This window comes from Thunnus thynnus, chromosome 9 (assembly GCF_963924715.1).
Source record: "Thunnus thynnus chromosome 9, fThuThy2.1, whole genome shotgun sequence".
Taxonomy (NCBI): Eukaryota; Metazoa; Chordata; class Actinopteri; order Scombriformes; family Scombridae; genus Thunnus; species Thunnus thynnus.
The window spans coordinates 21143878-21171608 of NC_089525.1; the positions used below are offsets into that span (position 1 = coordinate 21143878).

A 27731-nucleotide genomic window follows, 5' to 3' on the forward strand; every position below is an offset into this window, starting at 1 on the left:
ATCTGAGAGATTAATATGTGCTGGTGACTATGGATACTAAAAGCCTTTTTAACAATGTTGATCCTCAGGGGGGATTAGAGGCTCTCACTTACTTCCTGAATCAAAGACCAGAGGACACACTACCTTGCACACAGCGCATCAAAGATTTAGCAGAAATTGTCCTGTAAAAGAACTTTTTCATGAAGACTCTTTTTACCTCCAACGCAAAGGGACATCAATAGAGAGCTAGCTGAGTCCCAATTTCTCCCCTTTCCTTGTAGCTCTTTTTTGAAAAAGAATGGGTAATGAGTCCCAACAATCCTTTCCTAAAATACATGGCACGGTGGCAACAATTTGTAGGGGATGTCTCCTTGATATTTCAGGCTCCAGAAAGTGTGTTATTGAGATTTTATGCATATCTGCATGTTTTTAAAAGCCATTTAAACTTCATTTGAATAAAAAAACTTTCAGACATTTTAATTGAAACAGAGGGCAGATAGGCTACTGATGTGCCTAAAAATAAGACTGGCAGATGTTCCTATTATATGTGTGCTTATTCCATCCCACACAGTGGAAAAATGTCAGTATAGTTGCATTTGTATAGGATATAAGTGCCTCATATGTTTCTGAACAAAGAGCACTTGAACTTCATCGGTTTGGTCAAACAAGTGTCCTAAAATGGATCAACAGAGCTAGAAATAAATATGAGAACCATACATGAGAAAAGTGTCTTTTAAAAATCATCTAAACTCTTCAATTTACTGCTACCTACAATATTCCAACCTAAGCCAAGACCTGGAGAAAATCTTCAAAAAGCACTGGTGTGTGACTCTGCCTTGCTGTGATTTGTTGCAGCAAACAATCCAATAGGTTTCACTTGGAGGACAAAGGCTCAAGTTGAAGCAATTGACTTTATTTGCTTCACTCAGAGCTCAGAGCACAGAAAAACACTGGCTAACAAATCCCATATAACAAATAACAAACACACAACTAGTCTATGCTGATCTGCTCTGCTTCTGTTCTGTTCTTGAACTGTTTCATTCGGGCCCACAGAGGCAATATGAAAGAGTATGCAAAAGGGGATACTGGAAATTCATTTTTAAAAGAATTTTTGAAGGGATGTTAAAATCATCATGTTCAAAAGAGAGAGAGACAGAGGAGGAGAAGCTGCAGTGGCAATTAAAACATCATCATAAGGCTGCGAACGACAGGCTGCGGAGAAGTTGTCATGAAGGTTATCTAATGGGAACAGGGTGTTCTCACATGAGGTGTAGTGAAGGCTGAATGAGTTCTGTTGTGCTCATATGATCACTACACAGGGTGATGATGCAGAATGCAGCCTAAGCCTGAAAGTCGCCCACTGTAGAGTTACAGTAGCCTAATGCTCACTGGATAATGCATCCATACATTCAGCTAAGCATCGAGGGGAGGGCAAGTGCAGTTCATTGAATCCAAAGCACTTTATTCTTGAAAATTTTAAAAGGCTTTAAGAGTAAGTGCTTTGGATTCATTGAAGAATTCACCTCCTCATGTAAGTGCACAGGCTCATATCTTGATTCTTTTTTTTTTTTTTAAACATTTATTTATCTACTCTGCTGTATTTCACCTTCCAATTCACAACATGCAAAAACAACAAACACTGTGGGTACATTCCAATTCCCTAATTTGATCATTCCTCGTTCCTCAATCCTCACTTGACCTGAAAGTTATTCCTATCGCCGTCATGAAGGCCGTCCCAAAGCATTTATTTCTGCTCTGAGGAGCGAGGAATGAGGAGCAAGGATCTCTGAGGAGCTGTGAGTGAGGATACATGAGACTAGCCTTCGCGGAAATCTTTTACCGGCTGACATGCCCCCTTATTGGAAAGCAGTTATTGATTGGATGCTGTCAATAGATACAGATACCAATAATTAATGAATAATAAAGCTCATTCTGCCAGTAGAAATGGTTCATGTGCCTCTGAGCAGGACACAGTACACAGTATAAATGCAGACTGCAGGTTTTTATTCATGTGCAGGTGTTTATTAAACAGGTAACCAGCTGCAGAGAGAGAACGCTGTTGCTCTGGCAGTGATAACTGTGCATCTTATTAGTATTAGGACAGCGCACATGTGCACAGACACAAACTCCATCAAAAGTTTCTACAGCTGTTAAAGCTGACTGACAGTTGATTCAGCTGTGATCAGCTCCCGCTGCCCTCAGAAACAGACGTCGCTTCAGATGATGCTTCATGGGAAAGGACGTTGCATTTCTCTAAAAATATATATCCTCATTACCTCTCTCCTCACATCTTTTCATGCGTCTTTAGTGTGAGGGAATGAGATGCAAGGAAAAGACGCAAGTGAGGGAAACGTGGATGCAATTGAAGGGAATTGGGATGTGTCCCATGTCTGTGCAATGATACATATAAACCGTTAAAATGCCGGACAAACCAATAGTTATACTATAGTTATAAAGAGTAAACGTCCTTTAAATGTTATTCTCATCTCCCTAAACTGAATTCATTAAAAAGATAGTGAGCTAAACACATCACAGGAAAGATGTGCTACAGAAAAACAAAAGCAGTTACACAACAGGTTCATACAGAGACTGGTGTGTAAAGGTTGTTGGAATGAATATTAATTACACTGAGAATGCTATTATGTTATTTAATTCAACACTTGCTGCAGCTGCTTCACAGTAAACACCTTCCAATCAAGGAATATTGAGAATGTCTTTTACTGTGAAGCTGTATGGAAGTTGATCTTAAAAGTTTTTATTTATTTTTTTTTACCTCTGTCATAGCAGCAAACTCCTGGTTTTACATGTTTTAGCCCATTTTTACTTCACGTCACAACTAACCGAATCATGCTTGTTATAGACATTTGGATATATTGTAACAATCATTCCAGGCATCTATTGTTTCCATTCATTTTATTTCCATTCACTATGATAAATAGAAATAAAATCACATAAGCAAGAGTCTGTTAATTGATTTTCATACAATGTGAAAATTAATTAATGGCAATCAAAGGTTACTTTGATATTTAAGAAAACAGAAACTAAAAAACGGTATAGTCTTCAAAAGTGATCAAAAATGTTAAATACACATCATTTGTGTTATGGAGGTAACGCTTTCAATCACAACACTTCAAATTGGAGGAGCTCAAGTACATGCTTCATGGATCCTCTAAAAATTCAACAAAATATGGCTGCATTTTCTCAATCAATTATGCTAACACTAGTTTGATAACCTGTACACACAAATGTAACAGCCATTTATTACTATCTGTGTGCTCCATCATATACTGTATTTTTGATTTCTGTAGCAACTTTAATTTGTCTTGCAAATTTTTTGTGTGTAATGTCTCATCCCTTTATTGCACTGTTAAGCTTATATCTGCCCCTGTCTATGTATTATGTCGCTTATTGGTATTGGTATGTTCAAAAACAAATAAACAGTCCTCAAAAAAAAAGCAAGCTTTTAGGCAAGAGGGAAGAGCACTTAACACTTATCATTAGCAAGTGGACAAAATTTGCTACATTTCTATCATATATATGCTTGTATAGACCAGTAAGTTCAGTGGCTTTCATGATCTCTGAGTAAATTAGGCAAATGACGAGGCTTTCATCTTTTGGCATGCAAAGACTTTCTGACCACCCCCTGGTGTGATGTTAGAACTTGTCATCAAAAACATGGCCTTTTATCTATTCCCCCAAAACACTCCACTTGTCCTTCACATGCCCAAAAAGCCTGAGGTGTGGATAAATATGAAAGCCTCTAATAAACCCATAACTGCATATGGACAAACATCACACTTGGGATCACTTTGTGAAATCTGCCTGGGGTTTGTAGGCTGGAAAAGCTGCTGCTGACAATGTCAAACAGACAATAGAGACCTGGCAACGAACTCTACCTGAAGCACTTTCCATCTGTTGTTGAGATGCTCCAGGGCACGAGCATTCTCCATCGACAAATGGACATCGGAGATAGCCAGCTGATGGGCCAGATCATTGATGTGCTTCATGCCCTCCTTCACCTGGGTCAGCTCCTCCTTAAATAACTGCAGGAGTGTGAGAGAGAAAGAGAGAGAGAGAGAGAGAGAGAAGAGCATATAGAGGTAGATGGAAAAGATAGTGTTGGAATAAAAGAGAAATATAAAAAATGTCAAATGTAGAAAAACATTAGTCATAGCTGTCCACAAATAACAAGATTGCACCGACTCAATTCAAGTCAATTGAAATGTGATTCATGATAGCTTCTGGCTTAGTTTTAGAAACTACTTGGCAGCATCTATGTATTAACTTACAAAATGAAAGTGAAAAGAATGTATAATGAAGTTGGACCACCAACGGCGTCTGCTCATAGATTTTATATGTGAGCAATGTAGAAAACCAGGGAATTACAGTAAGCAGTGTCTAACCCAGGATACACATGAATGTCAGTGTGTGGGCAGTTCATATGTGCGTCTGTTTGTTTGTTTACAGCTGCATCATTATGCACTGTTGGTTGAGTGTTATCTTTTTTTTTTTTTTTTGCAGTCTGTGAAAACTTTTAGTGTAGATGTAAAAAGCATTTTACAAAATGCCAGTGCCGCACTTGACACTTGATATTTAATTTTTAAAAAGCTAAATAAATAAATATTGTGACAAGAATGTTTGCCTGTGTGACATGTTTTTACAATTATATTTTGAACACTGATTATTATTTTACTTATACTTACTATACTTTATTTGATGGGACACAGTGAAGACACTTACAAAAGACTGGAAGAGGAAAGTGTTATTCAAAACAAGGAAGCTGTGACTGCATGGTATGAACACAACCACAGGACAGCCTGCCATCACATGTTTTACAGGGACAACTTTCTTGCTTTTCTTCTTAAGGGTAAGAAAATCAATACCTGATATCTCCAAATATGCTGACTGTGTTTAGATGCCAGCACAGAGAGGCAACAAAATGCATCATCTTCATGATAAGGAGCTTAGGAGCAAGTGTGGATGCTTGTGTGTTGGTGAATATTGTAGAGCTGAAACACTTCATCCATTAACTGATGTGTCAATGTCAATCGAATGAAAATTAATCTGCAACTATTTTGATTAATGATTAAAAAAATCCCACTCCACTCAAAAATGTGTTTTTCTTCTTGTTCCTACAGTTGAATGCTTGAGCTTCACTGTGCAGAATGATGTATGTGCAGAGATTGCCCTCACTTAGCGGTAGCAACACTCGGCACTCCATAATTACTAAACCAACGACCTGCCATTTGTTTAACAACATCTATTCAGCTGAGGATTCTAACCCATGCAATCTCACTGTGTCAGTTTGAAGTGCCTCATCCTTGTCATCATCTGTCAGATCACAGCTACTCCGACAGGGATGTGTACACAGGCAGGCACAACAAACATTTTAAAGCAACACAGCCTGATACAGATCTCACTTATTCATGAGTAACATATCACTGCTGTGTTTTTGTGATATAAAAAAAAGCTGGATGTCACTGTTTGATGTTTGTTTACGACGTGTCAAAGTGTCACAATGTGTGCTTTTTCAGGGATAGCCAAAGGCAATTATCTCAAAGGAGACAATTAAGTTACTCCAAATGTAAAAAACAAAAAAAAAAATATCTGGTATTCATGATAATGGGTCTGCATGTACAAGTGTGTGTATGCATGAGAGAGATAAAGAGACAGAGAAAGAGGAGAAAGTGTGTGTAATGTGGTTTTCTGTGTGTGTCTACCTTGGTAGCATCTATGTGGTCCTGCAGAGAGTCGATGAAGAGGTCTCCGACAGGCTCCCAGGCATCTCTCACCCCTTCTGCTTGCTCCAAGGCCACTGCCAGCTCCTCCATTGCTGCCTGGATCTGGAGTAGACGCTCCAACGTCCTCTCCATGTGTCTGAGGGTTTTGTTGAAAATTCAATTCATTGCAGTTAACTACCTGCACCATTAAAATATGAAGTTAATGTGAAACAACAGACTAAAAATCTGTGCATATAAAAGTCCATGGAGCATGCAGTCAAACACGTTATTTATTAAAATTTGTCATAATTTTTTTCACAATCTAAATGTTTTTACCCTTGAAAAGAAGTTTTAGTTTTCTAAGTAAACTCTGAATTTCCAAAGATCCAAAACTTGATAAATGTGTTTTCGTAATTGTTTCTGTAACAGATTGTAGTTGCCACATTTTGTAATCAGATTATGGTAATTATATTATGTGAAATGTATAACCCTACTATGGACCAACACACACACAACCATAGAGTCATCGGGAGGGAAATTACACTCTCAACTTTGTAGCTCTAAAAGAAAGCATATTGCTGTTATATGGTTAAAATAAATCTTTCACTTTTTTGGAGTCTTTTATATTATCAATAAACATACATGCCTTTTTTCATAGCATATTTAAACAGCATTCTCTCTTACTTTTCTTTCTTGTTATATATACCCAAATTATTTAAAAAGGAAAAAGGAGAGGGATTATCAACAGCATTGAAATATACAAAAATGGGGTAGGAGCACTAATACCCTAAACAGCCTATCTTTCATTTCCTGTATGGTACACAATTATGTTTATATTCAAGCATCTTGATTCATGTGGTAACAAATAACTTCTTAACTGCCAAATTTTTGCTTTTAGGAAACAAAAAGGAGCCAACTTGTTTTGCATCTGAGAAATCAATGTTACCATTAGCTCAATGGCATTTGGAGTGGTTCCATGAGCACAAGGACTGCAATTTGCTTTACTCCCATATGACCTATTATTATTCATTTAATCAAAAATCAATCACAAAAACTGGAATTGCAAGGCTCTCAGAGGACAAAAATAATGCTGCTATCTGAACAGAGAGATCTGACCCAAAGTTTATTCACTGCACTGGCCTTGATTACAAAACTTGCATTGTGATTAGCCTCAAAAACTCATTTTCCATCCAAAATAACCTTCAGTGTTTTCCCAATTGTGTTTTTAAAACTACTGACATTGGCATAACAACAAGACAGAAACTACACCTAGTCTAAACAGGATCTACACAATGTAAAATAAAGACTGACCTATGGCGGTCCACACAGCGTGCCGTCAGCTTTTCCCACAGGTCACTGGCCACGTTCGCCTGCTTCCATACCGAGCGGCTCACATTCAAGATCCGCCGGCGTGGAGACACCTCTGCAGAAGGTGGAAGAGGTTACATGGGGCCACACAAGGGCAAAAGGATGAAGGTGCAAATGAGAATGTAAAAAATGGAGTAGACAGAGAAATAACAGGGTGAAGAGGAAAGCGAGTGTTAAAAGTCAGACAAAGAGAGGAGCAATGATTGGAGACCAACTCAATGAAAAAGAAAGAAAGAGAGAAAAAGGGGGGCAAGGGGGCAAAACAAGTTGGAGACATGAGGAGAACACAGTATGGTAGATTGCTACAGTATTTCCCAAGTGAGCAGCCAGTGGTGAGAAACAAACATTACGAAGTGGACGTGTGGGCGGAGAAACAGTAAAGCTTGCTGTATTATTGATCTGAGCAGATGGCACTGTAGAGCTGGTGAACTAGAGCTAATTGGTCCCGACCCAGACACTTTCCCTAAAGGGGACCTATTATGCTCATTTCCAACTCTATATTCTTATTCTAGGACTCCACTAGAGTGGCTTTGCATGATCCACAGTTCAAAAAACCCCTTATTTATCGTATACTGGCCCTTTATGCAGCCCCTCAGTTCAGCCTTTGTCTCTAACAGGCAGTCTTAGCTCCTGTCTCTTTAAGGTCCCCCTCTCGATGAACCCACTCTGTTCTGACTGGCCACCTTTCTGGAAGCTGCCGAGGGGCAGCCGTATCAGAGTCGTGTTGAGTTACCGCTGATGAAAACCCAACATTTCCTGCATCATATTAAAAGCTTTTAAATGACTAAATAGAGAGACTTTTATTGTGAAGAATTTACAGGAAATAAAATACGTTCCTCACCAAACTAGCAGAGCTTCATTAGTAGTGCTAAAAACCAGTTGACACAGCATATGTTAATATTTGGAGCTCTTTGTTCAGAGGAGCAGTGAGAAATAATGCAAGGAGGTATAGTACAAGCAGAAACAGCCACAGTGATGATGATGTTTGATAAAGAGCTGCAGATGACCAGCACACCTCCAACAGGTAAACTACTTATTTTACTTTGCCCTGCTGCGTAATGGAAAATCACTCACAGCATGCCAGCTCAATTCGAGTTATGGCTCAGCATGACTATCCCCCCAAAACAATGAAAATATGCCATAATGTGGCGGAGCGGAGCAGTGAACTCGTGCACTGTGCGTGGAGCAGATGACTATATAAAGAATCCATCACGATTTGACGTTGCCTCAGGCTGAAAGTAGAAAAAACCATTGGATACTGAGTGTTTAGACCAGTCTGAAGCTGGTGCTTTTTGCTGACAGGGATTACTTGTACATACATTTACCTCATTATTTGACACTTCGGCCACATTTAATATGAACATCTGACATTGTGACATTATATATATGACAATAAAGAAAGGTATGATAGGTCCCCTTAAACTCAGTGTGACACCAGAGGACAGATCACTGCTAATAACTACTAATGGAAGACCTGCATGGGTCCTACTAAAGGAACTCTGGGACTTAGCTGAGGAAGTTTGTGTGTATGATATTTTGGCTGCACAGCAGTTGGCACAGAGTATGAAGAGAAAAGACCTTTTCCATCAGTCAGGGTCTCCTCTGGTTCCTGGAAGGGGTGCTGAGCCAGAAAGGCCTGGGCAGACTCCAAGACTGAGTAGATGAACGGCCCGCGAGACTTGACATCCTCCATGAATGCCTAGCGGGAGAGAAGCAGAGAGGGGAGGAGAGTGTGTGGGTAAGTGCAAGGGAATCAAAGAAATAAACTGTGTCCCAAGTCAGGTACTTGATCCTCTGACGGAAGATCCTGAGGGCCAGACTGAACTGTGCCTCCTCTCTGAATGAGACCACCCTGCCTCATAGAGACCAAATGTAATTGTACATTCAGTAACACTTTATTTTACAGGTTCTTTAATTTTGCACTCTGTATTCTGTATTTTTTCTGAGTAATTTGCAGGTATTAAACAATAAATATTTAGGATATTCTACAGAAAGGGAGGTGCAATTTGCTATTGTACATTAGTGTTGTACAAGTGTAGTTGTTATTCGCAAAAAATCATAATAATTAACAATTCTTTAACAGACAGAAAGTACTTAGTTTTCAGTGTCTGTATGTCAAACTACATAAAATAACATAACATAACATTAGGTTGTTTATTAAAAACTCTTTAATGAGCGCATTTCCTGTATATTACCAAATTACATAACCCTTTCAAAGAAATGTCCTAAGAATTAACAGTAACAGAGCCTAATATGCTAATATATCATTTCACACTAAAAACTATTTTCTGTCTGTTAAAGAATTATTATGAGTCTAATTTATTAAGAATCTTTGCAAATTAACAACTATGTATCTAGTGGGTATAACTAAACTAACTTAACACTTTTTTCTGTTTTTTTTTTATCATTTGTACCAAATTACACCACCCTCTCTGTAAAATGTCCTAAAAAATGACCTTTTAATACCTGCAAAATACTCAGAAAAACTCCAGGAAATTTGTATAAAATGAAGGGATCTGTAAAATAAAGTATTACTCTACATTCTAGTGCTGAAATGATTAGGCAATTAATTGATTAGAACAACAGAAAATTAATGTGTAACCATTTGGGTTATTGATTAATTGTTTAACTTATTTATCAAGCACAAATAATATATTCCAACTTCTCAAATGTGAGGATTTTCTGTTTTTCTCAGCTTTTATTACTGTACCATACTGTAAAGAGAAGTTAGAATTAGAAAGAAAGTAGAAAGAGTTTTAAGATGATACCATGGCACACAGGCTGAGGAGCAAATACTGTACAAGAAACACCAAGGGATATACATGAGGGACAGTTGGCTTGTTTGAACACATGAATTACTTTATAGCAGTCACTGTGCACATACACACACACTAGCAGGGATCTGCTGGCAGGACCACATGGGATTACAGGGCTGTCTGCTTATGCAGAGAGCCCAGAGCACAAAAGGAGACCAAAAGTATTGGTCAGCTGACCTGCTCACGCAGAGGAGCCAATTAGCTGGAGAACCCGGCTCCACTGGTCCACATTCAGCAGCACTCCTTTTATGGAAATCACAAACCAGGAGCTCAGTGTGTAAGAAGACACACACATATGTCTCTACTCCACCACTGAGAAGATACCCAGAGCCTCCGCAGGGCCTTGAAGAAAGCCAGTGCGTCAACCTTCTTCAGTCTTCTATACTAATCTTTGTTCTCTCTAAAACATACTGCAGGTGAGTGAATTAATGCCAGGGATATTCCCTCTCTTCAAAGTAATTTATTTAGGTGAAGCCAGCGTACTCAATCCTCTTACGGTATGAAGAGATTACAATTTTAGCTGAAAATCTACATTACTAGCTGGAATTAGCTGCGTGGTGCGGCGCAGCAGTGACAGTGTTTCAGTGCCTATTAAAACCCCAAGACCAGAGCCCAGCAGGCCTGATAACACCCGCTGAGCAGAGTTAAACAGAAAGCCCCCAGTGAAACACCAGCAAACACCAGCACTGAGCAAACATGCAAAAGTGTGTAACAGTGGGGAGCTGTGGCATGAGATAAGATTCCCAGTGCAACAGTTATGGAGAAAACCTGCCGTCTGTCTTTCCCTTCCTTCCTCTCTTGTGCTTTTTTCTGTAATCACAAGCAAATTCCCTCTTCTACCGCACATCCTTGCTCCCTTCTTTTCCTTTTGCTAACCCTCATTTTATCCTCTCCAGTTCTCTATTCTCTCCATCCTCTCTTTAGCTGCTTTGCTGCCCAAAGAAGAGCTGAGCCCTGGATTCCCTGAGCCAGCTGTCATGTTAAAACTTTAATTCCAGCTAAATTTCACACTCAGAGGCTTCATCTTTGGTTGAGAGAACATTAAGAGTGAAGCCTTCAGATCAGATTAAGATACATTATGCATGGAGTAGAAAAATTCAGAGGGAGGAAATGACTTCATTGACTTCGTCTAAACATGTTGATGGCATCCCATTTACTCCTCCCTCTGGACAGTCCCTCTCCATGTGCTTCTGACAACACTGAGGGCGGATAGATTTTCATTTCATTTTCCCTGTCGCATGAGGCAGAGAAGATTCTGGAGTTGCTACAGACACACAAAATCCCCCCCATTGCTGGAATGCTCACCCATCTTCATGCCCAAACACACAAAACCATACAATCTCACCCTAACAAACATAGCTTCTCACCCAAAATCCCCTTCATCACCACCTCAAATACACACACACACATACAAAAACAAGAAGTAAACATGCAATTGCACACACACATGCACACAAAAAATGTAGCACAGAGGGAAATCATCCCACACACAAAAAAGACATCAGAATAAATCCACTTAAGATCAATAATTCACATTTCTTAAAACGCTTTAATTCTCTATAGAAAACTGGGATGCAATTTCCCTCTCTGCTTTGTCAGGAAAGTTTTAGAGCAACCAGACGCTTGGGAAGCTGAGGCATCGCAGATTATAAGTCGTGTTGTGCTGAAAATGGGACATTGGGAGAGGAGAGGAGAGGAGAGGAGAGGAGAGGAGAGGAGAGGAGAGGAGAGGAGAGGAGATTTTTGGAAGCTTGTGCATCACTAAATTGGACAATCAGTATTGGAGGGATAGTTGTGGAAATAGAGAACAGTGACTTCAAAGCATAAAAAGCAGATGTGAAAAAGAGAGATGAGGACGCACGAGGAAGAGGGAGTTAGAAGATAGAAAGAGGGATTAAGCAGAAATTTGAGAGAAAAAAAGAAAAGATAAGCGAAATAGAAAAGGAGAGAAGGAGGGAGAGAAGTAACTGCAAGATAGTATGAAGTGTTGGGTTTTTTCTTTCATTGTTCTGTTAATTGGCAGGCTGATTTCACAGTGTACCAGTCAAGGTGGAGTTGGACTGGGGTGAAGCGGGAGCCACAAACCTCTCACTGTCAAAACAAGTCGCCTTCCAGAGACACTGCACAAACTGACAGCACAGAAAATTGGAAAGAGGGTGGAGGGTGGAAACTCTGCTGTAGTTACAGAACCAATTACAGTGTGTGTGAGTGCACTGTATGTGTGTGTGTGTGTGTGTGTGTGTGTGTGCGTGAGTGTGAGTGTGAGTGTGAGTGTGTGTTTGCTGGCATGTCGACACTAGTTCCAGTTCGCGCCATACATCACCCGCAACTAAAGTGATTTACTGGGAAATGATCCCTATCATCCCAGGTAGCATTTCTCCAAACACTTCCTGTCACACAGGATAGTATAAATTTTAATGGTTCTATGCTTCACACACACCCTCAAGTGTGCTTTCATTTGAATCTATTTGAAATATTATAGTAGTTCAATATTGTTTTTTTATGTCAAAAATAACAATTAAAACCGTCATCTTCACCATCGGATTCTGCCTGTTGTCTGGAGCTATTTTTGAACAGTACAGCAATCTGTATGACACACGCACACACATACACGCACACGCACACACACACGCACGCATACACACACCTGCCTGCTGGGCAATTCCTGTCTGTACCAACTTTATGAGAGTCTACCCCAACACAGTGCACACAGGGCTATATAACATGTCAATTAAAAAAGATTTCAGTAGAGAGACCTTCCTCCCTTAAAGACATCCTTGGATTTTTGTTATTGTCTCACCAGTGGGTATCCTTAACACACAGGAAAGCAATTTATTTTCTTTTGATCTATCCAACAAACAAAAGCTACTGACATAATACTGAAACTCTCTCCCATTATTCTGTTGGCTCACTAAATTAAGGAAGTCTGTTATAAATGTGTTTACCGACTGTATATATGTATTTATATATGGATTTAATCTTACCAGTGACCGGAGGCTTTTCTGTTCAGTGTGTGATGCAAGTGTGCAGCAAGGTCGACAGCCTTAAAGACTGATATCTCCCTGACTCTCCAATTAGTTTTGGTGCACCTGTTAAAGGACCAGTGTGTAGAATTTAGTGGCATCTAGCAGAGCGGACTAGCAGAAATGGAATATAATATTCATAAGTATGTTTTAATTGGTGTATAATCCCATGAAAATAAGAATCATTGTGTTTTTGTTACCTTAGAATGAGCCATTTATATCTACATAGGGAGCAGTTCCCCTTCCATGAAGCCCACCATGTTGCACCGCCATGTTTCCACAGTAGCCCAGAACCGACAAACCAAACACTGGCTCTAGAGAGGGCTTTTTGCATTTTTAGCGAGTTTCGCAGCCACTGTAGGTTCTCCTACACACTTGGAAGGGGAGGGTGAGGGGTATTCAGTTGTTTGCAATCTGCAACCTCACCGCTAGATGCCAGTAAATCTTACACACTGGTCCTTTAAGATGAAACAATTTAACCTGTAATTTTTGTGACCCCAGCAAATAGCTCATTCCAGCATCACCTATTGGTGCAGTCAGACCGAGATTTGCTTTCCGTTCATGTCTATGTGGAACAGAGTGAGACACATTCGACTTGACCCGCCTCCTTCAATCTGTTAAATCTGATTGAATTTTGATTCATGAAATTGCAAGGCTCTCTAATATCCAGCTGGTTTGAGAGAGGAGTGGGTCTGACCTCTCATTCACAAAATATTGTTTGTTCATATTCTTGTTTTATAACTGCATGGCATAATAATACCAGCAGAAGAGAAGAAGAGATGCTGTTTGATTGGAGAGTGGCTAAGGTCAGTGACAGAGGTTAATGACAGTGAAGTGTTTGATAAAACACCGTATGACTCACAACTTTATGGACACGCTAGCCATGCTAACTGCCACAGTTTATTTTTACAACAGTACACACGCTTTTTCCTTTTGGGCACACCACGTGAGTTCATTTCACCAGGTGGATTTCAATCTGACTGCAGTTTTAATCAGCCAGAATGACTAAAAACACCTGTGTGGGTGTGCAGGGCCTTTAAAGAGACACGGTGCAGCCCGATAAGATAGGGGCAGCTCATTCCCCTGTAGTCTTTAGTAACTGATGAAGATGGGTGACAGATGGAAGGACACAAAGCTAACGAAATATGAGCCACTGAATACTAATTAAAAGGTTGTACACATATGCACAGATGTTTGCAAGTGTTTTTTTATTACTAATAAAAAAAGACTGATTTGAGATGAGCCAGTTCTTTGCAGAATCAACCAAAGATTACGACACAAGAAGTTTGTCTGAATTGTCTCTGAATAGTTGTGGCATCACACTGAAATAAGCTACACTGGATAGATACATCAATAACAAGAATGCAATATTATTTTTTAATCTTATTCACCTAATCAACAGTAACTTCCTGATGGCAAACTTTCTATATCATTCTGGGAATCATGGATGTCTGAGTCGTCACTAAGTTGAGCAGCTCTTTAGAAGTCAAATTAGTGGTTCCTTCTTTCTTTTTAGCTGGCTGGTAGTGAGCAGGGCTTATCAGTTAACTTCGTGGCCCAGGTGTGATAGGGCTTCTGGGTAGCAGCATCTAGATGTGATTTTGGTGCTGAACGACCGTGAACAACCTTGAGAGCAAGAGACCCGACACCAGAGCAGTTTTTGTCCTTGGCCTGGAGAACTGAAACTGAAACTACCTGCAGCTTTGTTTTGTTTTGGACAAACCACCACCAACTAAAACTTGAACAAGAACTGTCTACTAACACCATCTGGGCTGGCCACTTGGCTCTATGCAACCAACTGCCAGACAGCTTTCTCTTCCAAATGCACGCTCTATGTTTGGGAATGAACTTGCCCGAGACACTCCAGGAACTGAACTGCCAGTTCTCATAACAACTGTGAACTTGCAAAACAACTAATATGCTTTTTTTTTCCAGTACACATTTTGACTTGCCATAGTAGGAAAAGCACAGGCGTTATTAATAACACTGGCTCTATTCTATTCAAGTAAGCAATGACAGTGTGACAGTGATCCAACATGCACAATACCAGGACCCTGAAACCGAAGTAGCTAAATGGATTTCAGACATCATTCATATTATAATTTACACCTGTGCCTCTATTACTGTGACATGTTAAAATGTCTTCCAAGAAAAAGGCTTATTAGAGTGAGGGAGATGTTAATCAAGCACAATCTGTATATGCAAGCACCGTCCTGAGAGGTCTCATTAGGCAAAATAGGTTAAAACACCACTGTGCGTGGGGATGTATCCTGTTGTGTGATATGAATTTTATTTGCTCTCTATCTCTGAAAGTAAAACATTTATCGACAATTCTTGATGCACTCCTGTCCCTCAAGCTCTTACATGTGTCCCCAAATACAGAATCAGTTGACAACCGAGTCAAATTATGATGGCAGGATATAAAAGGAGCCTTGCCTCTCTAGCATCAATATGAGGATGAAAATATTTATTGGAAAGACAAACCAGTGCTTATTTGTGCCATTATCGATAAGGTCTCAGTCTCTGAGTTTGTGAGCCTGTGAGTTTGTGTGTCCTTCTATCTACACAAGCCCTTGAAGGGATTTCAAGGCCAGTTCAAATCACTGAACCATGCAGGAATTATGTGAAAGGGGGAGGAGGAGGTGCTTCATTCTGCTGTCAGCAACTCTAACTGATGTCCCCGTCAGCTTTAAACTTTAATAATGAAAAAATAAATTGTTGAAATGGCTACCAATCCTGTGAGCTTACCATTGGGTAATGAAAACGTTACAATTTCACCTCTGTGTTTAGCATTTGATGTGCAATGAAGCTTTAGAGATTGTTTTATTAAAGCTTGTTTTTGGCCATTATTCAACACACACAGAACCAATAAGTGTTACACAAACCATCAGAAACTCACAAAGAGAAAAACTGAGGTGATTCTGCTAATCCTCATTTACCTAAGAATCACTGAATAATTTTAAAATGATGGTTGTACTGTGCAAATTAGGTGTTTGTGTGCTCTATGTGTACGTCCTTAGCCTGCTGCAACTAATCCCCCAGGCCACAGCTGTGAATAAGAATGTAGTCAACATGACTGGTTAAATGAGGACGAAAAAATAAATTATTGGATTGCCAAATGCTAGACTGTGAGACACAAAAACTTTTGACTTGCACCTGAATGTCTTGGCAAATAAAAACTGCTTATTGCTTTATTGTTTCATCTAATCAACTGAACTTAACATTTTCCAAATGTCCTTAAAGTCACAGTGAAAAGGCAGTCAGAGCGTCTTTATCTTCTACAGTATGATGTGAAGTATTTTGGAGTCAAACCAAATAAAGTATGTGGGTGGAGTATAGTTTAGAAAGGGACTTAAATCATATCCTTCAGATTTGATTGGATTGCTGAAAAGTGGTTGTTTTAATAGTTGAATTTATATATATAACCCCACTTTCAAGAGTCATGACAGCTATTTTATAAGACATAACTGAACAAATAACACAAGAACACAGGATTGGAGCTTGAAAGATGTATTTTTTATGTCACGGTGTCTGTAAAATCATGTGTCTTTAAGTAGGCTTTAAGTCCAAAGCAGATTGTAGTGTGCAGAGACCCACCTTCATTAATGACATCGTGGCAGTTGAGCTGTTTCAAGTATCTATTGACTCAGACTGGACAATAAACTCAACTTTGATCAATATATCTGATATCTGCAGACTCAAAACCCTCCAGTTTGTTCCTCAACTTTTGTTGCTGCTATACAAAAGCATACATTTATTATTCTACTGCTTCACATGTTTCTTCACCACATCAATTGTCTCCAACAAGAACAAATATACCCACATTACACACACTGCCTACAATATCATTGGCCTCCCAACTCCCAGCCTGTCAGATCCAAATGACAGAGCCATCACATGCATTGCACAGATCATAGCACATGACCCTGGGCTTACCCTCAATCCATTTTTCACACTACTCCCATAAGGACACAGATATAGGACTTAAAAGTGGAAAAGGGCTCCTCTGCCACACAGCCACAAAAGATAATATCCTACTGAATACATCTATTTATGTCTGTATGAATCTACTGACTCAGTCTATTTCTGTATATATGTGTTTTTGTATGGATCTATAGATATATCTTGAGGGAGTAGGGTATAAGCAGCGTATATACTGTGAAAATTCATTTCCCCTTCGGCAGAATAAAAACTCTATCCCATCAATACGTGAACAGGATATGTATTATTTGCACTGAGAAGGTATTATTGTGCAAATTACCTGGTGGAACTCCCTCTGGTGCTGGACAGCCCCCACGTCGCCTCCTATGGGCAGCTGCTCCGACAGCTCTTCGTCCTTGGCTGTCAGCCATTCTATGATCTCCTGCAGAGAGAGCTGCAGCTTCCCACTGTTGTCAGAGAAGGCCTCTAGCCGCACCCTGCCAACACACACACACACACACACACACACACGATTAGTTCAGCAAACAGTTCTCCAACAAACCAACCAAATACTGCAGATGACATTTGGTCAATGCCTCCCACTATCCAGAATGTTAGATTTGTTAACATCCAAAAATTTGGTATGTACAGTTCAAAACTTTAATTGCCATCCACTAAAGATGAGCAGGTTTCTGCAAGCCCTGCAGTTCATCTTCTGTGCCAGAAAAAAAAATGACTGGTAGGCCAGTGAACCATTCAATTAGTAGGGCAAAACAGGCATTTTCATTTTTTATACACAATTTGGGTGTGTAATACAAATCAGGACCTTCACTGCCTCTTTAGAATGAACTTTTCTCATTTTGGGCAGCTATATCATGTACCAGATGTCAAGTCAAACTGTCAAACACCTTTGGCAGGGCCTTGAGGACACTGAAGGTCAACACTTCAACTGTGTCTGGAGCGAGTTATGTTGGAATCAAATGTGCTTGAAATTTGATTATGTCACTTTGAACAATTCTGTATCTGCGTCCTTCAGCATTATCAAATATGATTTTGAACAAGCAAGGGATGGTGATAATTATGATAATCAAGTGATATCAAGTGATAATCAATGAAACATTAAATTTGTTAAAGGCATTATGATAACTGACTAACTGTTCGCTAAACCCCTCCCTCAAAAAGTGGTTTTTCAATCATGGCTTAGCAACCGTAACTAGGCACCCTGCAGGTCTGTCAAGCTTCAGATTTCTCCACATGCAAAATGTGTGTGTGTGGGGCCATAGTAGGACAATAGATGCCTTTTTTTTATTGTCTTTCCAAAATCAAAAACACAAAAGCAAAAATGTGAGGAAATTATCAAAGAATACTGTTTCATAAATAACTACAAAACAGTACAAGAGTATAAGACATACTGTATATCTACCTGCAACAGTAATAAATCACTATGGAGTCAGTCACAGCAAAACAAGCAGATAGCATATATGTTTTGGTTGAGACACAGAGTAACAGGTTGCCGCTGCAGGTCTGCTGGATTAAACCAGGAACAAACAACAGTGCGAATTTATCTGCTTGCCACCTGCCAGTAGCATGAGATATATCTTAGGGAACCACTGCTCTTGTATCAGTGGCACAGCTGGCACTAGAGGGGTGGGGGGGCGGTGTGAAAGCGTCCCAGTGTTTCAATTACACACCAGAAGCCAGCACTCAAACATCATTATTCCTGTACATCACAATTTGCCAGCACTGTCACATCGGAGATGATGAGTGGGAGTGAGAGCAAGAGTCAGAAAGAGAAACAGGCAGTCTAAGTGTCACTGCTCACAACTATAAATGAGGGGGAACATTGCAAAAAGTGTAATTGGACTGATATTCAGATGACAGCCTAAGTGAAATTACAGGAACACTTTTTAAGACTTCTGGATCTAGTCACACACAATAATGACACTGATGCATTTCTACAAAACACAGGGTTAACTTATGCACTGCCAAATGATGAGTCCAAGATGCTCATCCATTATCTCTCACTTTCACTGTTAGCATGGCACCATCAGCAATGTCACATTAGCGACTGGAAAAGAACTGTAAGGCAATTTCCTGCACACTGAAGTTGGCACCGATGAGTTCAGACACATGAGGGATTAGGCATCACTTCAAGGATGTCTGTTGCAGAGAGGCATGTGGGGAAAAGCTTTGAGACTTTAAGGGGAAAAAGACGGAAAGGTGAAATCAAGCTTGTAAGTGCACATTTCAGAATTGATAGGCCTCTTTGTTCAACTCTGTGTCAGGAAACCTGTGTGAAGCAGACCGTGCTGTCCCCTAGCCTCTTGTTGCACCTCCAGCTTAGATTGCTGCGGTAATTGAATCAGTGAGGAACTGTTTCTCTGTGGCCCCTGCAGAACAGGCTCTCAGTCCACAACAGGTGTGAATACACACACGTAAATGCAATAGCACAAACACACACACACACACACACACACACTCACTCAGCATGAATAGAGAGAGGTTTCTAACTCAAATCAGAGAGAACCCTGGCCTTGGATACGTCTAAGTAAGGTCATCCATCAAGGGATGACCCTGGCACTTGTGTAGAGAAGCTTCAAGCCACACAGCAGACCTCCCGTTCACAAACAGAAACATGCACAGACACACACACACACAGCTAACATCACATTCACCCTGCGTCCATTACACACACAGAGAGTGAGACAATTAGAGCACTGCCTGTGCTGTAATGGAATCGTTGTCACATGGTGGGTGCTGCCAAGAACAACTCTTGCCCTGATAAGCTGTAGGGAGGCCAGGGTAAACATTTGCCAGTCTAGGAGGCAGACTGAAGCTACAGTATTTCATCTCCCGTGAACACATCATGATATTAATTTAAGTGCTTTTAATGGGCCAAGTTCAGCTGCATTCGATCAGGTGATGCCAGGGATTTTGAGTGTGTGTGTGTGTGTGAACAGAAATGCAGTCAAAAAAGGACCTTGTACTTCTATCTAGAGCAGAAGCAATTAGTTGATTAGTCTAAATTAATCTACTTTGATAATCTAAAATTAATTTTAGTCGTTTTTTAAACAAAAATGCCAAAACTTCTCTGCTTCCAAATTCTCAAAATTTGCTGCTTTTATGTGTTGACATTGAACCAAATATCTTTGAGTTTGAACTGTTGGTTAGACAAAACAGGACATTTTAATAGATCTCCTTGAGCTGTGGAAAACTGTAAAATTGTAACAACTCATAAACTAAATGATTAATCAACAAAATAATTGGTAGACTAATTGATAATGAAAATAATCATTAGTTGTAGCCCTACTTCTATCTTCATGAGGAGCTTTATACCATAAACCTGCATTGACTGATTCCTTTGGGGTCAGAGCAACAAGCTGTAAGCACAACTGGGATGGTAAGATTCACAGAGGAAGATTCACCTGCATAAAAGATCACGATGTGACTGCCCTGATTAAAAGTTAGTTAGTGCACCAGATACAATTTGGGATGAACTCACGATGCATCATTTCTTTCTTTGCATCAGTAAAATCTGATTTATTTATATATTAATATTAGTAAAGGCCCTATGCCATTATTATTTAGAAATGTGACCAATAATTTGTGACCAATAATTTGATATTTAGATTGATTCCCTCCCTCTAAAGGGCTCCACGCTCTCTCATCTCCCATTGATTCCATGAGAATGGAACTCGCATTCTAGAATTATTGTTCCACACGTCAGAGTAAGAGGATTATTAAATTTATTATTATTCTATTTATTGTTTGGGTCATGGAGCATATAAATGTAAACCGGAGACAGAGAACACTACACTACAAAGGAGTTGTGAAAAAGCCGTTGTGGAAGATGTTCAATATGTGAAATTATGTTCATAAAGGAACGTTTTAATAAATGCCTTGCCATGATGAATTAATCGAAAGGGCCTCTCTGGCCTTCACGGTCTCTCACGCAAGAAGGTGGTAGCCTTGGATGGGTAACGAAGCTATCCTCATTATTTTGAATTAGAGATCACTCAGACCCAGTGTTGCCCACGTTTCTCCCCTCCCAGGTGGCGTGATCTAAGCTACCCTATAAGTATTACTGTTTTACTGTATGTGTTAAGTTTTTCGTGTAACTGTATTTATGTATACTCTGTATCAAAGGCTCCTCTGATATCAGATACCTGTTTGTAGTAAACCTCATATATTCAAGTAAGAATCAACTGGAGCCTGTGGAGTTTTTTCATCTTTATTCATCATCAAAGTGTTGTTAGACAGTTATTGGACAAAGTAGAAGTTTTCTTCATCAGCCTGTTTGTAAAAGGTCCAAGTGTTATTTTAGAAGTCAAAGAGAAACAGCATAAATGAGATGTTTACTGAGTTGCAGTACTAGAGAAACAAATATGTAAAGTAAAAATGGCATTTTTAGTTTTTTAGTTAATTTATGATTTGCTGTATGCTTAAGAAATAAAATCAAACTCTCTATCATATTTAATTGCATAGCATCATTCTTTTGCATTGCATCAAATCGCATTGTGTTAAATCAAATCATGTCGAATCGCACTGCAATGCAATAGGAGTGAATCGTATTGTATCTCACTGGTAGTTGCTTCCTATATTTAATGTATCAGACCATTGGCTGTGCATCAAGATAAATATCGTACTGGCCTCAGTGATGGAAATGCACACCCTAAAGTACAACCTTCCAATATTATCACCTTCTAAAGTTGATGGCAAATGTGTTAGCACTTTCCCATTTAAACATCTAGAAAACACACAGAGCAGCATTATCAGTCATTTAAAGTTGTATTTCTGGACATCTGGTGAACGCAAGTATAATATTCGCTCTGATTTTAGCTCTGTTTTTATCTTCACCAACTCCTGATGGAAATATCTGTCTCTTTAGCAACTAAACGTTCCTCTATGTCCACCAGCTAGTCACTAAGGTAAGGGGTTAGCTGATGTCAACAAATACCATGAAAAGTCCAAAATCAGCAGTGTGTAAGTCCATCTCTCAGTGCTCTCAGATTTCCTTACCCTGTCTGTGGAGCTCAGCCTCAACTCAATTTGTGCCTTTACTGAAGACATAAATCTTTAAAAAGGGGTCATGCATATACTTTTACTCTACATTTAAGGCTAAATACAGTTTTACAGCTGGGTACTGTAGTGTTAAGCAAACATTAGTCAGAAAGGAGGAAATAGTGAATTTTTTGAGCACTTTTAGGTTCTCTGAAAATAGTGCATGTGGGATTTACTCTATATAATCCACAGTGACCAAGTTCATTGAAATGAAGTAACATGTCACCACAGTGTAATGACATGGCTCATTGATGTGTATAGTTTTATGGCACAGAGGGGTCAGACTTTAAAAAAACAGATAATACTTGTTATTAGGATCAATTCATTGTTGATTTTGGCCTTTTCATGGGATTTCTTATCAATAATAAGAATATAGAATATCACCAGACTGAAGTTTACGGTTAGAGGCTAGGGAATGAAATACGTCAGTGAAGGTCCTCATATGTGTACAAACGTGTGTGTGTGTGTGCATATGTGTGAGTGTGTGTGTGTGTGCATATGTGTGTGTGTGTGTGTGTGTGTGTGTGTGGTGTGTGTGTGTCAGAGGATGACTCATGCCTTTAATTTATTAAAAGGTAGGCTTATTTCTTAAGTGTCCTTTGGGGCAGATTTAGAATATCTCCTTGGCAACAGGGCGTGTATCTGTCTGACAATAATAAAAAGGCACAATTATCAGAAAGAAGTGGTCATGTTCTGTTTGTGTGTGAGATGGCATATGTGAGTGTCCCTATCTCAGGCTGCTCAATAACAGCCAACAGGCTTGATGACAACGCCCACGATAATCAATAAGAATGGGCTAATGGGATGCTGTGTGACTTGAGTGCATGGCAGACTGCTTCCTGTGTTTGCCCTCGACATCAGACACACTCAACATACAGAGTCGTCTATTAGCATCAGAGACAACAGCTTCAAGATTGAAAGATCTCATAAGGGGACACATGATGAGACTGGCTGTCTAAATGGTAAGTATAATATTGTTGTAATAAAGATCCTGGACCTTTTCATTTCCTGCATTAGCTTCATGCAAAGGATTCACCAGCGATAAAATAGGCAGCCCAACATTACAGAGACCAACCTTTGTTATCAAAAAATCTGTATACGCAGGTTCATGGAACAGACAAGGTAATAATCAACAGTCATGCGTCCTTGAGAGCAACACTGAACTGTTATCAGCTCATCACAGTTATTAGCTGTGGATAAGAATCCTAATCACAATGTTTTGGGTGTAAATATAAAACTGCGTTGCAGTTTTGCAAACCCTGAGTTTTGTATTCATTGTAACGCAATGTTCTCACAGTTGAGACAACTCTGTTGCATGCTAATTACTGTTGTATCCCCACATTTCTTGACAGTTAACATCCAAAGTAAATAACATGGTCAAATAGAAATCCAACTCCCCAATCAGTCAGAGATTACAGAGAGAAGCTTAGTGCTCAGTTCAATGATTAATTAATGCAAAGGAGATTGGAGCGGTGTTTCTGCTGTTTTAGGAGAGAGAAGCTAGCTGGTGTGTTGCCTCGGGGCCCAGAGAGGATTTGAGCACAGCCCCATTCCTATCTCTTTTCTTCCCCCTCTCTCTCCTTCTGTCTCTTTCTCACTCAATTGCAGAGATGTTGCGAGAGCTGGCAAAAAAAGTGCGAGGGTGTGTGATGGGCCACATTGACACAGCAGTACTGCATTTAGTTGAAAGGGTATGAGCAGATTCAAAGGTGTGTATATGTATACTTTTTTCAAAATCTCGAGAGATGCCACACTGTGAAAGCCTTGAATCAAAGTAGTTTGAGATGCAACACATTTCTTGTGTTGTGTTGTCACTCTACAGTAGTTGGTTGAGATTTGGCTCTGGTTTAGGCAGACTATCTACTTCGGAAAGAAGTCATGATGGAAATAGTTTGGCAATAAGTTTAAACATAAAGAACTCAGACTGAAGTGAAACAGGGCTCAGCTGTCTTGTGTCCTATTACATTTCTTATTGCTGAGTTGTGTTGCATAGTGGTGGCATTGTATTGCTTTGTGTCACCACCACAGTGAAGAAGTGCATTCAAAATCTGAACCTTGGATATTTTGAACACGAATAAAAGGAAAGTTAAAGGATATGGCTGGTAATTTTCTATATTTTTTTTTACAATTGTCAACAAATCTCATGTGCAGAGGCAAACCAACTATGAACTGATCTACTAACAAGTATTGTGCCTGTATCCAAAGCCTGTTAAATCCTATTCCTCTGTGCTGTAGACCTCCATTGTTGTCCAGAAACTATTGCACTGTTGCACTGGGTGACATGTTCCTTCACAACAAAGATTAGTTTGTTTAGAAACAGCTCCAAAGATTAATAACAGTAATCACGTTTTCAGTCTCTGGAGAGTAGTTCCGTGTAAGGCAGACGTAGGACAGTGGTTCCATTTTCAGTGCGTTGCTAGCTTGTTGTTCTACATATCACAACCTCTTGACTTTGCACTAGATTGTACATTGTAAATAACTTTAGTTATTTATTTTTCCACTGCAGTTGGGAGATTTCTTTTTAATGCAAACAAAACACTTCCTGTAGGTGCTTCACATTAAAAGCTTTCTGCCAGCAAACTGCTGGAGAGCTTTTATTGTGAAGCAGCTACAAAAAGTGATGGGCTGTTTGAGTCAAAAAAGGAATTTCATAGTCCCCCCATATTCAAGTCCTGTTGGTTTTGACTTGTTTAGTTCTGTTGTTCTGATCAGCGCTTTGCTTGCATCATCCTCTCATCAGTAATGTGTGGCAGTTTACCACCATTGCCAGAAAAAGAGACTGATGCTCATTTTGACATACATATAATGAGAGCAATGTTTGGGCAGGTGGAGCCACATGATCCAAACTGGACGAGTCATGAAGTAGTGAAAAATGAGGGCCCCTCTTCCACTATACTGCTGAAAACAAACTTGTGTGGTAATAAGTCAGACTTGAAAGTTCAGTATCAATAAATCATGTGGCATGATCTCTGTAAACTGCATACAGATACAACATGTTCATGTTTTCCAGCCTGTCCTTGGGTTTCTCGGTTTCTGCTTCCCTTTTTAATTTTCTGCAATATAGGGGTAGAGCATGTTGTGTGTGATGCATTCAGGGACTTCTCTTGTGGAGGAGTTTTACTGATGCATTGCCTAAAGCTTCTCTTCCAACAGCCATATATGATGAGTGACAAGAGTAAACCAGCCATTGGGGGTTTCCCATGACTGGAAATACATTTGAAGATCTACAGCAGCTGATGGCCACAGGGAATACATTCTTTACAGATACACAACATGTCAAATAGCATTACAAGGTTCATCAGAAATTATATAGAAATTAAATAAATTCATAATCACATTTAAGCATCAATACCACCAAATTATGGGATATAACATCAGTTAAATGCACTTAGCATGCTTGTTTTTACCAACCTTCACACTAAACTTCACATTGCAATGGAGTAAGAGAAGCACATGATCTAACACTGATGAATCCAGCTTTCTTCTCATGGTGAGAAACTCTTAACTTTCAAGTTTCAATTTGTCACTTTCTGTGAAGGCAAACGTGTCCACACTTGAAGCTAGAATAATTTGGACAAATAAAACAGCTCTCAATTAGAGTGAAAGGAATTTTTTTTCCAAGGCAGAACAAGTACAATGCTGTCATTTGAAATGAGAAAAATAAGAAATCTCAGCTAATGTAGCTTTAAGAACAGATATTAAACCTACTTAAGAAGAACAAGCTCATCCTCCTCTGTATCAGAGTGACTCACTGCTATAATTAACCCACATTCATGAATCATGCGCACTTTTGCATCATACTGATACTCAGAAACAATTTGCAGATATGGCATCTCAAACTCTTCTGTAAAGTATATCCAGATGCCATTAGGTACAGTAAGCAGAGACATGCTTGCTGTGTGTCTGGCTAAGTCATTCGTGTGTTGCTAAAAGCATTCATTGATCATGTGCCTGCATCAGACATTCTGCCCTGTTATAGAAGGACGAGTATGAAATCAAATCAAATGCACTCGCAGACACATACAGTAGATGAACAGAAAATGGGATGAACATGCATGGATGTGTACACAAAAGGAGGCTTTTTTCTCTTCTTTTGTTCACTGACACACACTCAAAGGGCCCATTATATGAAATAAATGTTGTGAACCTAGAAGGTAGCAGAGAGGGTGTAAGAGGTGTTGTGGGAAGTGGGGACACTTGACAATAAAAGATGAGAAATATAAAAGAGACCACTGCTGAAATGGACATAGACAATCCCACTCTGCTCCTAAAACCAACCAATATATGTGAGTGCGGTGACAATAAAACTGTAATGATATTTCTCAGGTTTATTGTGTACATGTTTTTGTGTGTCTTAAGTCCAAAAAAAAATGCATCAGAATCATTGTTCATTTTTATTGCATGTGTTAGCGTGTATGTGTGCATGGGGATGTAGATCTACAGATTTATCACTGTTTATGTGCAGGAAAGCATGTAGAATTATTGTATCAATTCAGTTTTTCCCTCATGGTGCTAATCTATCAGATTACAATATAAAAAATACCATACTGAGTGACTGGGAACAGGGACTCACTGTGTCATGTGTCCATTGAGTGGACGTGCTCTGTAGCTAGGCCTAGTTATACTGCCAAAATAAATACTAGTCCTTCAAAAGAATAGCGAAGTGTCTTGAATCAAAACTGGATTGTCCTTGATCCAGACATATCTATCTCACACGACAACATGGCATGTAGCCATTCTGTGTGTTACTGTGTAAGCAGTTTCCATTGTTGTCACCATTTCAGCCCAATTTTTGAGTCCAGCTATAGCCTCGGATGGGACATAATTTTAGGTAAGAGCATCCGTCTGTGGTTGCTGGCTTAGCTGCTCGTCTTCTGCTGAGCAGTGACAGTGCATTCCTGTCTCCAAGAAATCACATTAATACATTACTAAATTATTAGTTTGTGGTGATAAACATAATTACTGCCTGGATGATCTAACTAAGTGCTGCCAGTGCCTAAACATAATAAAAAAAAGTTTAATAATGCTGTAGTCACTATGAGTGGATATTGTACTGCAAAATTAGATATTTAGGAACAAAAAGATTAAATATGTTGTCAGCAAACATTTTATTGATACATTCAGTATCAAGACTTTGTGACTTGTCAGACACATTAATCACAATATTTCCTCATTATGTTACTAGAAAAGCTGGCATTACGTTTTGTTCAACATGTAAATGAGTTTATTTAAATTTGTGCAAATTCAAGGTCAAGGAAATCTTTATTATCCCTGATGGGCAATTTGTTGCACAGCCAGCAGTACCACACAACCATCAGACAAAACACTAAATACAACAAAACACGTTGAATATTAAAGGCAATAAATACATCATAACATACAACATGATATTACTATGCATTGTTTAAAAGGCCAATGGCAGCCCTAACAAAACAATTGCTAAGCCTATTGGTCCTGCATGTAGACAGAATGTATCTGCAGCGAGACAGCAGCAACTTAAACAGGGGATGGCGAGGATCAGCAGGGACTGATTAGTTGAATATAAACATACTGTATAGGAAGCAAGGTTGGACAGTGTTGCCTAAATGAGTTTTTTTTTGTTTTTTTTAAAGTTAACTTTCGAAAGCAATGTTATATAATATGTTTGCTATAGGTGGTTTATTTTGCCTGCTAGAGCAACTCAACAAGCAGCTGACCAGAGTAAAAAGTTTCCAACTTGTTGAAAGAAAATTGCATTTCCATTATTTACTGTAGATATTTCCCAACTAAAATAAAACTATTTACTCACCGAAGAGATTTGTTTAGGTGATTTGTCTAGGGGATCAGGGCTGACAATGCTGATC

The 27731-nt window shown here is 39.3% G+C and overlaps 1 protein-coding gene across 1 annotated transcript in view; it reads right to left on the reverse strand.

The window, feature by feature from the left end:
• Positions 1–27731, reverse strand: part of drp2 (dystrophin related protein 2) — an 88495-nt gene that overhangs the window by 38295 nt on the left and 22469 nt on the right. The window contains exons 3-7 of the mRNA XM_067599648.1: positions 17168–17324; positions 8646–8766; positions 7011–7122; positions 5700–5856; positions 3876–4022 (exon numbers count right to left, since the gene is read on the reverse strand). Coding sequence (XP_067455749.1) covers positions 3876–4022; positions 5700–5856; positions 7011–7122; positions 8646–8766; positions 17168–17324 — 694 coding nt within the window. The remainder of the gene's footprint in view (positions 1–3875; positions 4023–5699; positions 5857–7010; positions 7123–8645; positions 8767–17167; positions 17325–27731) is intronic.